This window comes from Chelonia mydas, chromosome 9 (assembly GCF_015237465.2).
Source record: "Chelonia mydas isolate rCheMyd1 chromosome 9, rCheMyd1.pri.v2, whole genome shotgun sequence".
In the NCBI taxonomy this organism is placed as follows: domain Eukaryota; kingdom Metazoa; phylum Chordata; order Testudines; family Cheloniidae; genus Chelonia; species Chelonia mydas.
The window spans coordinates 17,994,972-18,007,018 of NC_057855.1; the positions used below are offsets into that span (position 1 = coordinate 17,994,972).

General features: G+C 41.2%; 1 protein-coding gene across 5 annotated transcripts in view; it reads left to right on the forward strand.

Moving 5' to 3' along the window:
- Positions 1 to 12,047, forward strand: part of WDR49 (WD repeat domain 49) — a 72,173-nt gene that overhangs the window by 43,892 nt on the left and 16,234 nt on the right. For all 5 annotated transcript variants that reach the window (XM_043522815.1, XM_043522818.1, XM_043522817.1 and 2 more), the window contains 3 exons: positions 2,539 to 2,654; positions 7,869 to 7,999; positions 10,555 to 10,653. In XM_043522815.1, the coding sequence (XP_043378750.1) occupies positions 2,539 to 2,654; positions 7,869 to 7,999; positions 10,555 to 10,653 (346 nt within the window). The remainder of the gene's footprint in view (positions 1 to 2,538; positions 2,655 to 7,868; positions 8,000 to 10,554; positions 10,654 to 12,047) is intronic.

The window sequence follows — 12,047 nt, forward strand, 5'->3', positions numbered from 1 at the left end:
AATGTCTGGATTTCTGTCCCATTATAGAGATAAGACAAAGCCACAAATTCTGGACCAAATGCTGCCAAAATCTGGCAGCTGGGGACAGTGGTGTGGAACTTGTATCTATTATTCCAGTTTTTGCCCATCTCTGGTACCATTCAAGGTATTTTTGGCAGTTGAGCATCTCCCAGAAAGGTAACCTTTCTGGATAACAAGACAAAATGTACTGTATTGCTTCGTCTCGTTACTTCCTTGGCTGCCCAGGTTCTAATATGGGAAGATCAAGCTAAAGTTTATAAACACATTCTTAAACACCAGAGTCTGCACTGAAATTTGGGATTGTACTGAATTATACTGTTGGCCTTGGCTGAGTAGAAGTGGCCTGCCTTAAATGCTGCCCAAGGAGCACTCTGCTATTTCCAAGCAGCGGAAATCCTAAGGACAAAACATTCAGTACCTAGGAGGTGGGAGGGAAAAGTGATGGATTCAATTCATGACAAAATACCCATCCTAAGGGCTTGTCTGAATCAAACGCTGTACCGTATTAAGTATACCAGCATAGTTAAAACAACACAACCAGCCCAGTGTGTGTGTGGGTGTTATACCAGCATAAAGGTGGTTTATACCAATATAGTTTATTCCTATATGGGAAGCAGAATAAGCTATACCAGTACAAGACACCTTTATACCTGTATAATTGTGTCCCCACTTGTTGTACCAGTATAACTATTTCAGTAAAAAAGCCCACATTCTAAACTGTGTGTAGCTCAGGCCTTAGTGAAAGAACAAACTGAAGAATATCCACAATTAGGATGTAGACAGAGTCTTGAGCTAGTGTCAGGAAGCACAGGGTAAGTCTGTCCAGCAGTAATACTACAGGATGACAATGTCTTATTTCAGTTTTTCATACTGTCAGTACAATTTGAAGAGGAAGCTTCCCAAACTTCATTCTTATGAAAAAATTACTTCAATGCCTTTGCAACGGACTCCTATGAATATAAAACACACATCTATGTAAGAATATGGAATACCAACATTGAAATGAATGTATTGTGTTTAAATGGCAAATACATTTTATTTCAAATCCCTACATACCTACATTACTGCTGTATCCAATAGATTTATATGTAAAATGAGATGTTTGAGCAATATTTTCCCAAACCATGTGTCTTTCTAAATGTTATTTTAATTTACAGGAGCCCATGAATGGTAAATTAATTAATAATAAGCTGAGCACATACCTGGGGGAGTGGCAAATACAGAGCTTATTGGCTTGTGTATAGGATGACTATAAATTGGTGAACACATGAGTGAATTATGGAGGTCAACTCAAATGAGTGCCAGAAAGCCCTTAACACCGCTCCAGAAAATCTATTAGAAATGAGAACTACTTGTCTCCCTTCACCTGTAAAGATGATTCCTCACTACTGCGAGTCCAACTGAGCAAATTTCAGTTTAACAGGAAAAGTAGAACTCATGGTCTAGTGCTTAAGATATTGGACTTGAGAAATCTTCATTTAATTCCTTGGGCAAGTTACTCAATGACTCTGTGCCTCAGTTTCCCAGTTGGAAACTCTCTTGCCCTTTGTCTCGTCTCTGTAAGCTCTTTGTCTCTATGTTTGTACAGCACCTAGCACAATGGGGCCTTGATTTCAGGTAGGATCTCTAAGTACTAGTGTAATATAAATAAAATTAATTTTTCGATGATTTAAAATGTATCCAAAATAGCTTTTCTCTAAATGAGACTGTCATGATTTTATAAGGCTCAGTCTTGCAACTGGCTACATTTAAAAGGTCAGACCTTCAAAATATCACTGGTCCAAGACACAAACATGTCAATTCAAGATCTTGGACCAGCATAAATTTTTTTTTTTTTTACGAATTCTTCACGGTGGAGTAGGGAAAAGTCTTTTATGGCAGGTAAATGATTCTTATTTCTAAGAAGAAGCTGTCACAAAGATGTTTAAATTGCTGGCATATTAGTAGAGTCTCAGCAAAGATTGCTTAGCGGTGAACAGGTGAGGCAGTCAAAGGTGCAAAATAAATGCACTTTTGCATATGGTTTCAAGGGGTTCCATGGATAAAGAAGCTGTCACATGTAGGTCATCTCAGTGTATGTTTGTGTGGCGGGGAGGGGCAGGCACAGAATGGAGAATCAGACTTGGATTTCAGTCCTGGCTCTGCCACTTCATTCTATTCTTGACCTGCTATTTGTGGTTGGACAAGTCATTTCATCTCTGTCTCTCAGTTTCTCCATCTGTAGAAGGGGGGTAATATTTGCTTCCTTTTTCCAGTATCTTGATATCTATAGATGAAAAGTGCTATACAAAAGCTATGGAGAAGCATTATTATTATTTGCTTACTATTCAATCCTATGAGCCTGATTCTGATGAAGACTGAATTGTCTTCAATGCAGTCCCCTCTGATTTACATCAAGGTATGAGGCAAATCCAATCCAATAGATTTATTTCTTCATTGATCCTTAAATTACAAGATGATTGTCTGCTTTGCCTATGCTGAGAGGTTATGGATAACTTATTTATTTTTTAATTGAAGATTTGGGATTTCAATGGACACTGTCACCATAAACTCAGTGTTGGAAGAGACCGAGCAGTTGACATCTCCCAGATCATGGTACTAAAGAGGACTATATTAGTTACAGGCTGGGACAGGTACTGTATGCATTATTCAAAAATGCTGGAAGAAATACATTCTTAAAATGTACTCTTTGACTCAGTTTCTGGAGATAAAATCTATCTTTTAAAAGTCTAATTTTTTCCAAGCACAGTAACTCACTGAGTAGTTGGCAACTCAGTTCAGGAAAAGATTTAGATCGGGCTGCACATCAGTGGAGAAAAAGTGTGCCGCTTAAAAGATACAGCACAGTTGGGGAAATTGCTTGCTTTTTCTTGCAAACTAGGGTCCCAATCCTGCAATGGCATTGCAAAGATGGATCCCTAGAAGCCAAGCTGAATCCCATTTGGAATCTAAATTCTGTCCACTTTGAGACCATTGTAAAATTAGTGCCTAAAACATGGAATTACCACAGGTTTAGCCTTGCTTGGCCTTATGAAGTATTATTCCCCTTGCTTTTTGCTAGTGGAAAAATATTCTTTAATGTTGCTTGAGCTTCTGGAGGAATAAAAAAATAAAATAAAAGATACTTCTCTTTTCTGCATCCAGACAGTATACAGATGCTAGGATAAATTATAGCAGGACATAATTTGAAAACATTCTGTCCATAAATTAGAAAACTCAGAGAATACAGATGCTACTTTACGTAAGGAAGTAATTTATAGAGCAGTTGTTCACTGTAGAATTATGCTAATAGGTTGGGAATAGGATGGGATAAATTGCTTTTGTGTCTTTTCATCCCCTTTGAAACTCAGAGAACCAAATATATTTTTTCTGACTTTTAACAGCTATAGAATCAGAAGGAAAATCCCCACTAATGACCATGAACATGTCATAGACAGAAGCAATGTTCTGAAAAAAAGGAGAAAAAGTGTCTTTTAATATCAAGACTGCTCATTGCACGTGTTCTGAGGCTCAGTATAGAACAATAAATTTACCTTATAAAGACGGCTGCTGCTTACACATGCTAGCAAAGCACTCATTGCTCATTGGTGACTCAAATCCACTTCACTACTCTGAATCGCAGTGATATTCATAGCGAACCACAGAGAAGTAAATGAGTTGAGTGCACTGGTGGTATTGCATCATTTTCATTTGATGACTAGCTGTCCCCACTTTGTTTATGGCAAGCAGGCAAGTGTTCAGCCTTGTTACCTGAGATCTTCAGAGCCTAGTGCTTCTCCTGGTTATTAGGCTTTCCCCTTGCTCTAAATGAGCAGCATTCTTTCAGCATCTCTTTGAGAATGGACTCTCCTGTGCCCATGCTTCTGGGGCAACAGGGGCATAAGCAGGTACTGCTTGGGACAGAGTGTTGGTTTCCTTCTCTCAGGAATGTCTAAGACAGTGGTTTCTAACCTTTTTACAGGCAAGATCACTTTTTTGAATTTAAGTGAAACCCAGGATCTACCCCGCCCGTTTCCCAAGGCCCTGCCCCGCTCATTCCATCCCCACTTCCTCTGTTGCTCACTCTCCCCCACCCTCACTCACTTTCACCCGGCTGAGGCAGGGGGTTATGGTGCGGGAGGGGGTCCGGGCTCTGGGCTGGGGCCGACGGGTTTGGAGTATGGGAGGGGGAGCAGAGGGTTGGGGTGCAGGAGAGGGTGAGGGGGGTGCAAGCTCTGGGAGGGAGTTCGGGTGCAGGAGGGGGCTCTGGGCTGGGGCAAAGTGTTGGGGCGCAGGGGGGGTATGGGATGCTGGCTCTGGGAGGGGGATATGGTCTGGGGCAGAGGGTTGGGTGCAGGAGGGGTTTTGGGGTGCAGGAGGGGGCATGGGGTTCTGCCTCTAGGAGGGACTTAGGGCTGAAGATTGGGGTGCAAGAGGGGTGCAGGCTCCTGCCAGGCGGCACTTACCTCAGGGGGCTCCCAGTCGGCGGCACAGCATGGCTAATGCAAGCTCCCTGCCTGCTCCAGCTCCACGTCGCTCTAGGAAGCAGCCAGCATGCCCCTGCAGCCCCTAGGAGGGGGCACATGGCTCAGCATGTTGCCCCTCTCTGCCACAGTTCCCTGGTGCCTGCAGGCAGGAGCCATGCGCAGAGACCTCTGCCCCACCCCTGGGGCCTTGGGGGCATGATGACCGCTTCTGGGAGTCGCACAGAGCCAGGGCAGGCAGGGAGCTTGCCTTAGCCCCACTGCGCCACTGGACTTTTAGCAGCTGGAGATTGCAATCGACTGGCAGAGGCTCCAGGATCAACAAGTTGATCGCAATCTACCGGTTGCTGGCCACTGATCTAAGGGCTTTTCTTCAGTACCGGGGTAAGTCGACTTAAGTTACTCTACTCCAGCTACGTGAATAATGTAGCTGGAGTTGACTTACCCTGGTGTCTTCACTGCACTGCATTGACGGGAGATGCTCTCCCGTCGACTTCATAGAATCATAGGACTGGAAGGGACCTTGAGAAGTCATCTAGTCCTGTCCCCTTCACTCATGGCAGGACTAAGTATTATCGAGACCATTCCTGACAGGTATTTGTCTAACCTGCTCTTAAAAATCTCCAATGATGAAGATTCTACAACTTCTCTACGCAATTTATTTCACTGCTTAACCACCCTGACAGGAAATTTTTCCTAATGTCCAACCTTAACCTTCTTTGCTTCAATTTAAGCCCATTGCTTCTTGTCCTATCCTCAGAGGTTAAGAAGAACAATTTTTCTCCCTCCTCCCTGTAACAACTTTTTATGTACTTGAAAACTGTTATCATGTCCCCTCTGTCTTTTCTTCTCCAGACTAAACAAACCCAGTTTTTTCAATCTTCCCTCATATGTCATGTTTTCTAGACCTTTAATTATTTTTATTGCTCGTTTCTGGACTTTTTCCAATTTCTCTACATCTTTCCTGAAATGTGATACCCAGAATTGGCCACAATACTCCAGTTGAGGCCTAATCAGCGCAGAGTAGAGTGAAAGAATTACTTCTCAAGTCTTTCTTACAACATTCCTGCTAATACAGTGGTTCTCAAACTTTTGTGCGGGTGACCCCTTTCACATAGCAAGCCTATGAGTGTGACCACCCTTATAAATTAAAAACACTTTTTTATATATTTAACACCGTTATAAATGCTGGAGGCAAAGCGGGGTTTGGGGAGGAGGCTGATAGCTCGCAACCCCCCATGTAATAACCTCGTAACCCTCTGAGGGGTCCCGACCCCCAGTTTGAGAACCCATGTGCTAATACATCCCAGAATGATGTTCGCTTTTTTTTTTTGTCAGGGAGGTGCAGCACTGAAGTTGACGGGAGAGCGCTCTCCCATCGACTTATTGTGTCTTCACCTATTAAATTGATGCCACTGCATTGCTCACAGTGGCACCGATTTAGCCTGTAATGAAGGCAAGCCCTTTTTCTGATTGTCCTGCCAGAAAGTGATGATCAGGTTTTTGTTACTACTCCTGCCCCCCACACTCCACTTCTGGTTGGTAGAGATTAACTGAATTATATATATCGCATTCCCTTTCTCAGATATTTTTGGGAATGATTGGTTATCTTCAAAGACAATCCATACGCCATCACCCCTCTGATAGACAAGGCAGAGGTGCTAACTTTACACAATGGAACTCCTGACTGTGATGCGTGGGAGCAAGAACTTTTGTGAGGTGGTTCAATTTGTTCCTTGCCAGACTGTGGGTAAACAGAAGCTGGAGATTTGGACCATGCTCATCTCCTCCTGCCTGCTTCAAAGAACTCTGCATGGGTGCAGCCTTGTCCCCAGGGAAACCTCATTGGTTTTCATTAAGCTCTGTGTGAGTGCAGGGGTCTACCTGTGTGGAACCTTTTGGAGTGGGACTGCAGGTGGTGAAAATGATGTTGTGGTGTGAATCTTATGCCATTATCCCATAGGTGGTATGATGTTTTACTAAATTTATCTTAAGCTACAGCCAACCAGTCAAGAGAAACTGACACCATCAAAAACTTTTTTACTCTAGAAGTCATAACCCCAGTACAGTTCTCTGTCACAAACCTTCATCTTCATAACAGTGGGTCAGATGCCCGATCTGTGAATCTAAGTGAAATGGATTTAGTGGAGGCCTTCTTACACTCTATTAAATAACAGTCTCTAATTCAAAGCCAACACATGCCATTAAGAAGAGTTTCAGAGTAGCAGCCGTGTTAGTCTATATCCGTAAAAAGAAAAGGAGTACTTGTGGCACCTTAGAGACTAACAAATTTATTAGAGCATAAGCTTTCGTGAGCTACAGCTCACTTCATCAGATGCATACAGTGGAAAATATGGTGGGGAGATTTTAAATACACAGAGAACATGAAACAATGGGTGTTACCATACAGACTGTAACAAGAGTGATCAGGAAAGGTGAGCTATTACCAGCAGGAGAGTGGGAGCTGGGGGGGGGGGGGGGGGAATTTTGTAGTGATAATCAAGGTGGGCCATTTCCAGCACGTTACAAGAACAGTAGGAGGGGAAATAAACAAGGGGAAATAGTTTTACTTTGTGTAATGACACATCCACTCCCAGTCTTTATTCAAGCCTAAGTTAATTGTATCCAGTTTGCAAATTAATTCCAATTCAGCAGTCTCTCACTGGAGTCTGTTTTTGAAGTTATTTTGTTGAAGAATTGCCACTTTTAGGTCTGTAAATCGAGTGACCAGAGAGATTGAAGTGTTCTCCGACTGGTTTTTGAATGTTATAATTCTTGACGTCTGATTTGTGTCCATTTTTCTTTTACGTAGAGACTGTCCGGTTTGGCCAATGTACATGGCAGAGGGGCATTGCTGGCACATGATGGCATATATCACATTGGTAGATGTGCAGATGAACGAGCCTCTGATAGTGTGGCTGATGTGATTAGGCCCTATGATGGTGTCCCCTGAATAGATATGTGGACACAGTTGGCAATGGGCTGTGAAGCAAATACTCACCAGCAGCCACACACCACACAACAAAACCACTAACCCAGGAACCTATCCTTGCAAGAAAACCAGTTTCATCATGTCTCAGCTCTGGTTAGAGTATATATCCCCCTAATACTAACACTGCAGAGAACAGTATGTGTGATGATGGGGACAGATTCAGCATTTTGTTTTGGCAGAGTGATAGAACAATAGCTGCTAAAAGTATCGTGTTTGGATTGTAACTCAGAATAATTTCAGTGGCAAAGGAAAGCAAAAGGACAGAGCTTTTAAATTTTTCCACTCAAGATTATATGATCATATTAAAAAGATACCAATGACATTTTTTGGAGTGGTCAGATAGGATTAGTTCACTTATGCTTTTTTTTTTGTTTGCATGTCTCTTTTATTAGAATAATTACTGTCTTCCGACTGAGCAACTTGACTCAGTTTTTTGTTCTGCCTGCAGAATGGAAAGGAGGAGTGCAGCATCAAGATGACATCCTATGTGCTGCGTTTTTACCTCCACATACTCTAGTTACAGGTAGCCTAATATTTATTGCCTAATATATCATCCAGGAATTGGGATTTGGGGACATTATTATTATGCAAGGCTGACTCTGTTACTGCATGGGCTGGCATAGCTAATGTGCGGCTGGCTGAGGTACGTAACTTACAAGATGTGAACAAATTAGAACTTCTTAAAGAGACAGAAAAAGCACACTTTTGGTTCTCTTCTGTTTTATGCCAATGAATTTCAATTTGTTTCAATGGGGTTACATCAGCCTCTCATTGGAGAAAATGACAGGGAAGTCCACCCCACATTTTTCATATCCGAACAGAATGATTAAACCTGGATATTTTTCACGTACCAAAGCATGAAGACATTTATAATAGGAGGCCCATTATCCTGGATTCAATAGGAATTCTGTGGAGGTGGTGATTGGAGTTATTAAGACTTAAATAATAGGAAAAGATTGAGAATAAATGGTTCAGTTTACCAAAAATTACACACACTAGAATGTTGTGGGTTGGGGTTTTTTTTGAGAGGGCACAGTTATATTAATTTATTTAAATACGGTGGCATATAGACTTATTCTTCACTTGAATTCAATGGAAATTTAATCAATTGTACTTTGCTGGCTTAGTCCATATGACTGTCTCCCTCTAGTGACTAGCCTCAGTAACAGCCTGCTACTTACAAACAGCTAAAACAGTTATTCCTCAACTCAAGTGGCTGGGGCTTATGCTGAATATCCCTTGTTTGATTGTTGCTAATAGTCATGGTTATTGCACGAGGACTGAGTGTGGGGTGTAGGGTTTGGTTCCTCTTTAATCTGGTGCTTGTGAATAGATATTCCTGGCGGCTGAAGTCCTGTCCCCTAGCAAGAGCACTATCTGAGATGGCTAAAAAGTGAAAGCTTTGTGATATGGATTTCTTACTAGAGTACAATTTGAGGCCATAAGCCACTAAATAATCCTCAGATAGTAAAAATGCTTATTGCTACTAGATATAAACCAGAACCTCAAGTTCTGGGGGAAGATGGTTTTATGCAAAGAGTTGAGAAAAGGCTCTGAATCAAATTTCTGGGTCCAACCCAATAGTTTGATTATCAGTTAGATAAAAAACTGGGAGAGATTTATTTTTATTTTTGTTTATTTAGTTAGTTAGTTTGCATGTGGCAGAAATCTTGTAAGAGCAGCTAATCGTGTGATATTTAAGCCTAGGGTGCCTGACATATAATATCAGCTCTCAAGATTTTGGCATCTTCCAGTCTCATACTGAATCCTAGCTCTAATCTGGGCCAAACCCTAGAGGCTAAAGCTAATTCAAACATCTCCTCCATGGCGCATCTTTAATTAATGAACAAAGGAAGTCATACGAGTGGACTGGAGATGAAAGGCTTCCAATATGGTACCTAAGAGCAAATGCCATAGTCAGTGAGCTACTCAGAGGTGATCGGAAAGTGCTGTGTCTCCATTCTTACACAAATACGTGGACAAAAAGGAAGGCTTTTTTCTTTAAATTAGGTAATACTATATATTAGTTATTTTGCTTTATTTACCCCCCAAAGCTTTATTCTTCCACTGGAGAAGGGGGATTAAGAATGTTCTCTATATTAAATTTTAATAAGTAGCCCTCTCCAATCTCACTAAGAACTGCTTGAGATAAGCATTATAATGCAATGGGCTTGATTCTGATCTCACTTAAGCAATGTCTACACTTGGAGCTAGTGATGTCATTCCCAGCTAAGTAGACAAACTCGCGCTAGCTTTCAATAACCTAGCGAGCTAAAAATAGTAGTGTAGCGCTGGTACATACTCTCTATGGCGAGCCTATGCCACTGCCCATGTTACTGTGGCTACACGACTATTTTTAGTGCACTAACTCAATGAGAAGTTAGCTCAGCTCCAAATGTAGATGTAGCTGTACAATGATCTCATACAGACACTCCGGTGACTACTTGTGAATTACTCCAGTGGAAGTGAGAATAGCATCAGGTCCAATGTATGGTAAACAGCTTAGTTTGTCAAATCAGGGCAAGTCTGACCTTATATTTTGTTAAACTGAAAGCAAGAATTAGAACTTCAGCCATCATCCTATTCCATCCTGCTGATGGCAGGTATATTCCAGCCATTAGTTGCTGAATGTACCCAAAATCACAGGGCTCCAGAGAGTCATTTGTGCTGCTTATGTCTAAGGGTAGTTTTGGTTGAGGTCTGAGATCTGTTACTTTTTGTTCTGTGAACTGGTAGATTTTCAAAGCATTGTAGGGGATTTGGACACGTTACAACTAATGGAAGATATGCATCTGAATCCACTACACTGCTTAGAAAATCTCTGTCAATTTCTCCAGGGTCTGCTTTTCTATAAAACCAGAGAAATGTCCCCTTTACAGGAATCTTTGTAGGAGAGGATTAAACATTGAAAGGTTACAGACACATAGGAATACAAGCCCTGCTAATCCTTTTAATGCGACCTATCATGTAAAAAGTGAAAATATTGCTGTGTTGGCAATAAAATAATTCTAGCTGCCTGAAAGATCAAGGTTGGCTAGTGACTGTAACAATGTTTTGTCTTTTCTTTGCCCAATGCAGGGAGCTGTGGTGGTGAAATTGTTGTCTGGAATAATAGTACAGAAAATGCTTACCTTAAAATGTACCTGGATCCCCAAAAATCTCTGAAATCCAAATCAGGTGAGTGAGCATCTTATTCAAGCAGCACTGCTTTCAGGCTCTAGGAAAAACGTACATACTGTTTGCCTTATGCATATAATATTAAGTGTGCCACTAAATTACTGATAACTGAGAGAAGATTGGGGGATTATTTATATCTTTGTCTTGTCAGAGTGACAGAAAGCAGCCTTGAGGTTATACTTGCTTTATGCCCTTTAGTTTATTCCCTATACGTCTCAAGGCTATTGCTTCTGTTTATTGTCACAGTTCTACATCAGCATTTTTATATTACCTTCAGCAGGGAGCATTCCCTTAATTTTTGCCTTGTTCAGTGTTGGGTAATAAATAATACCAACTGAACCTTGCAGAGGCTGCTACCCCTGAGGCTACCCAGAACCTGAAAACTTCACTGGGTTGATAGTCTGCACAGACTAGTAGCATAACATATATTAAGCACCATGCCAGTTGGAAATCTATAATTATTCCCCACTGTAATCTGTAGTACATTTTATGGTAGCGCACATCCAGCATAAAGAAAATGGCTTGGAAAAAACCTTCTATGGTTCTTATTTAGACTTCCTTAGGTTTCTTCCAAGTTTTGTGGGGGAATAAATACTGAAATATATATATCATGTCTTGAAATTCATTTCTTACTTGCACATACAGTACTCAGCAGGGCCATAGGAAAGGACTATCTGGTGTACTGCCACTTTATAATGAGCAAGACACTTCAGAGTGAGAATGCTTAAAAATTGTGAATACAGTAGATATGGCAAAGGAACCATACGAGCTTTCTGATCTTTAAAGGGTCTAAACCCCAGAGGAGCAGATCTTAAACTGATGTAAATTGGCATAACTGCATTGAACCACACTGACTTTAATCAGCTGAAGATCTGGTCCAGGCAGTGCAGATCAAATTACAGCTAAGTGACTCTTAATGGTCCTGCTGTTCAGTAAACATTCCGCAGAGATCATGGGTCAGATGTTCAGACAGTGTAAATTGGCACATCTGCACTGACATGAATAGAGCTATGTCATTTTATACCCTCTGAGGATCTGGCCCCCCATAACTGGGGAAAACTTCTCTTCAAATAGGTATTTCTTCATAATACAAATTATGTATGCAACTCATTGATCCAGCTGCTGGCAATAGAAAATGAGCTAGTTAATATATTTTGTGCTCATTAAACAGGAGACTGGAAATCTCATAGAGCCAGAATCCACCATTTTTACTGCTGAGGAAAAACCTTATTCTGTGAATAGTGCTATTGAAATCCAAAGGGCAGCTTGCAGGGTGAGATACTGCTCACCAAGAGTAAGGGTGGCAGAATTTGGCTCACATAAATAGTTTCAATAGTATGAACATCCAAAAGATTTCATTTGAATATGTAAAGTAACAGATAAAAAAAAAACTT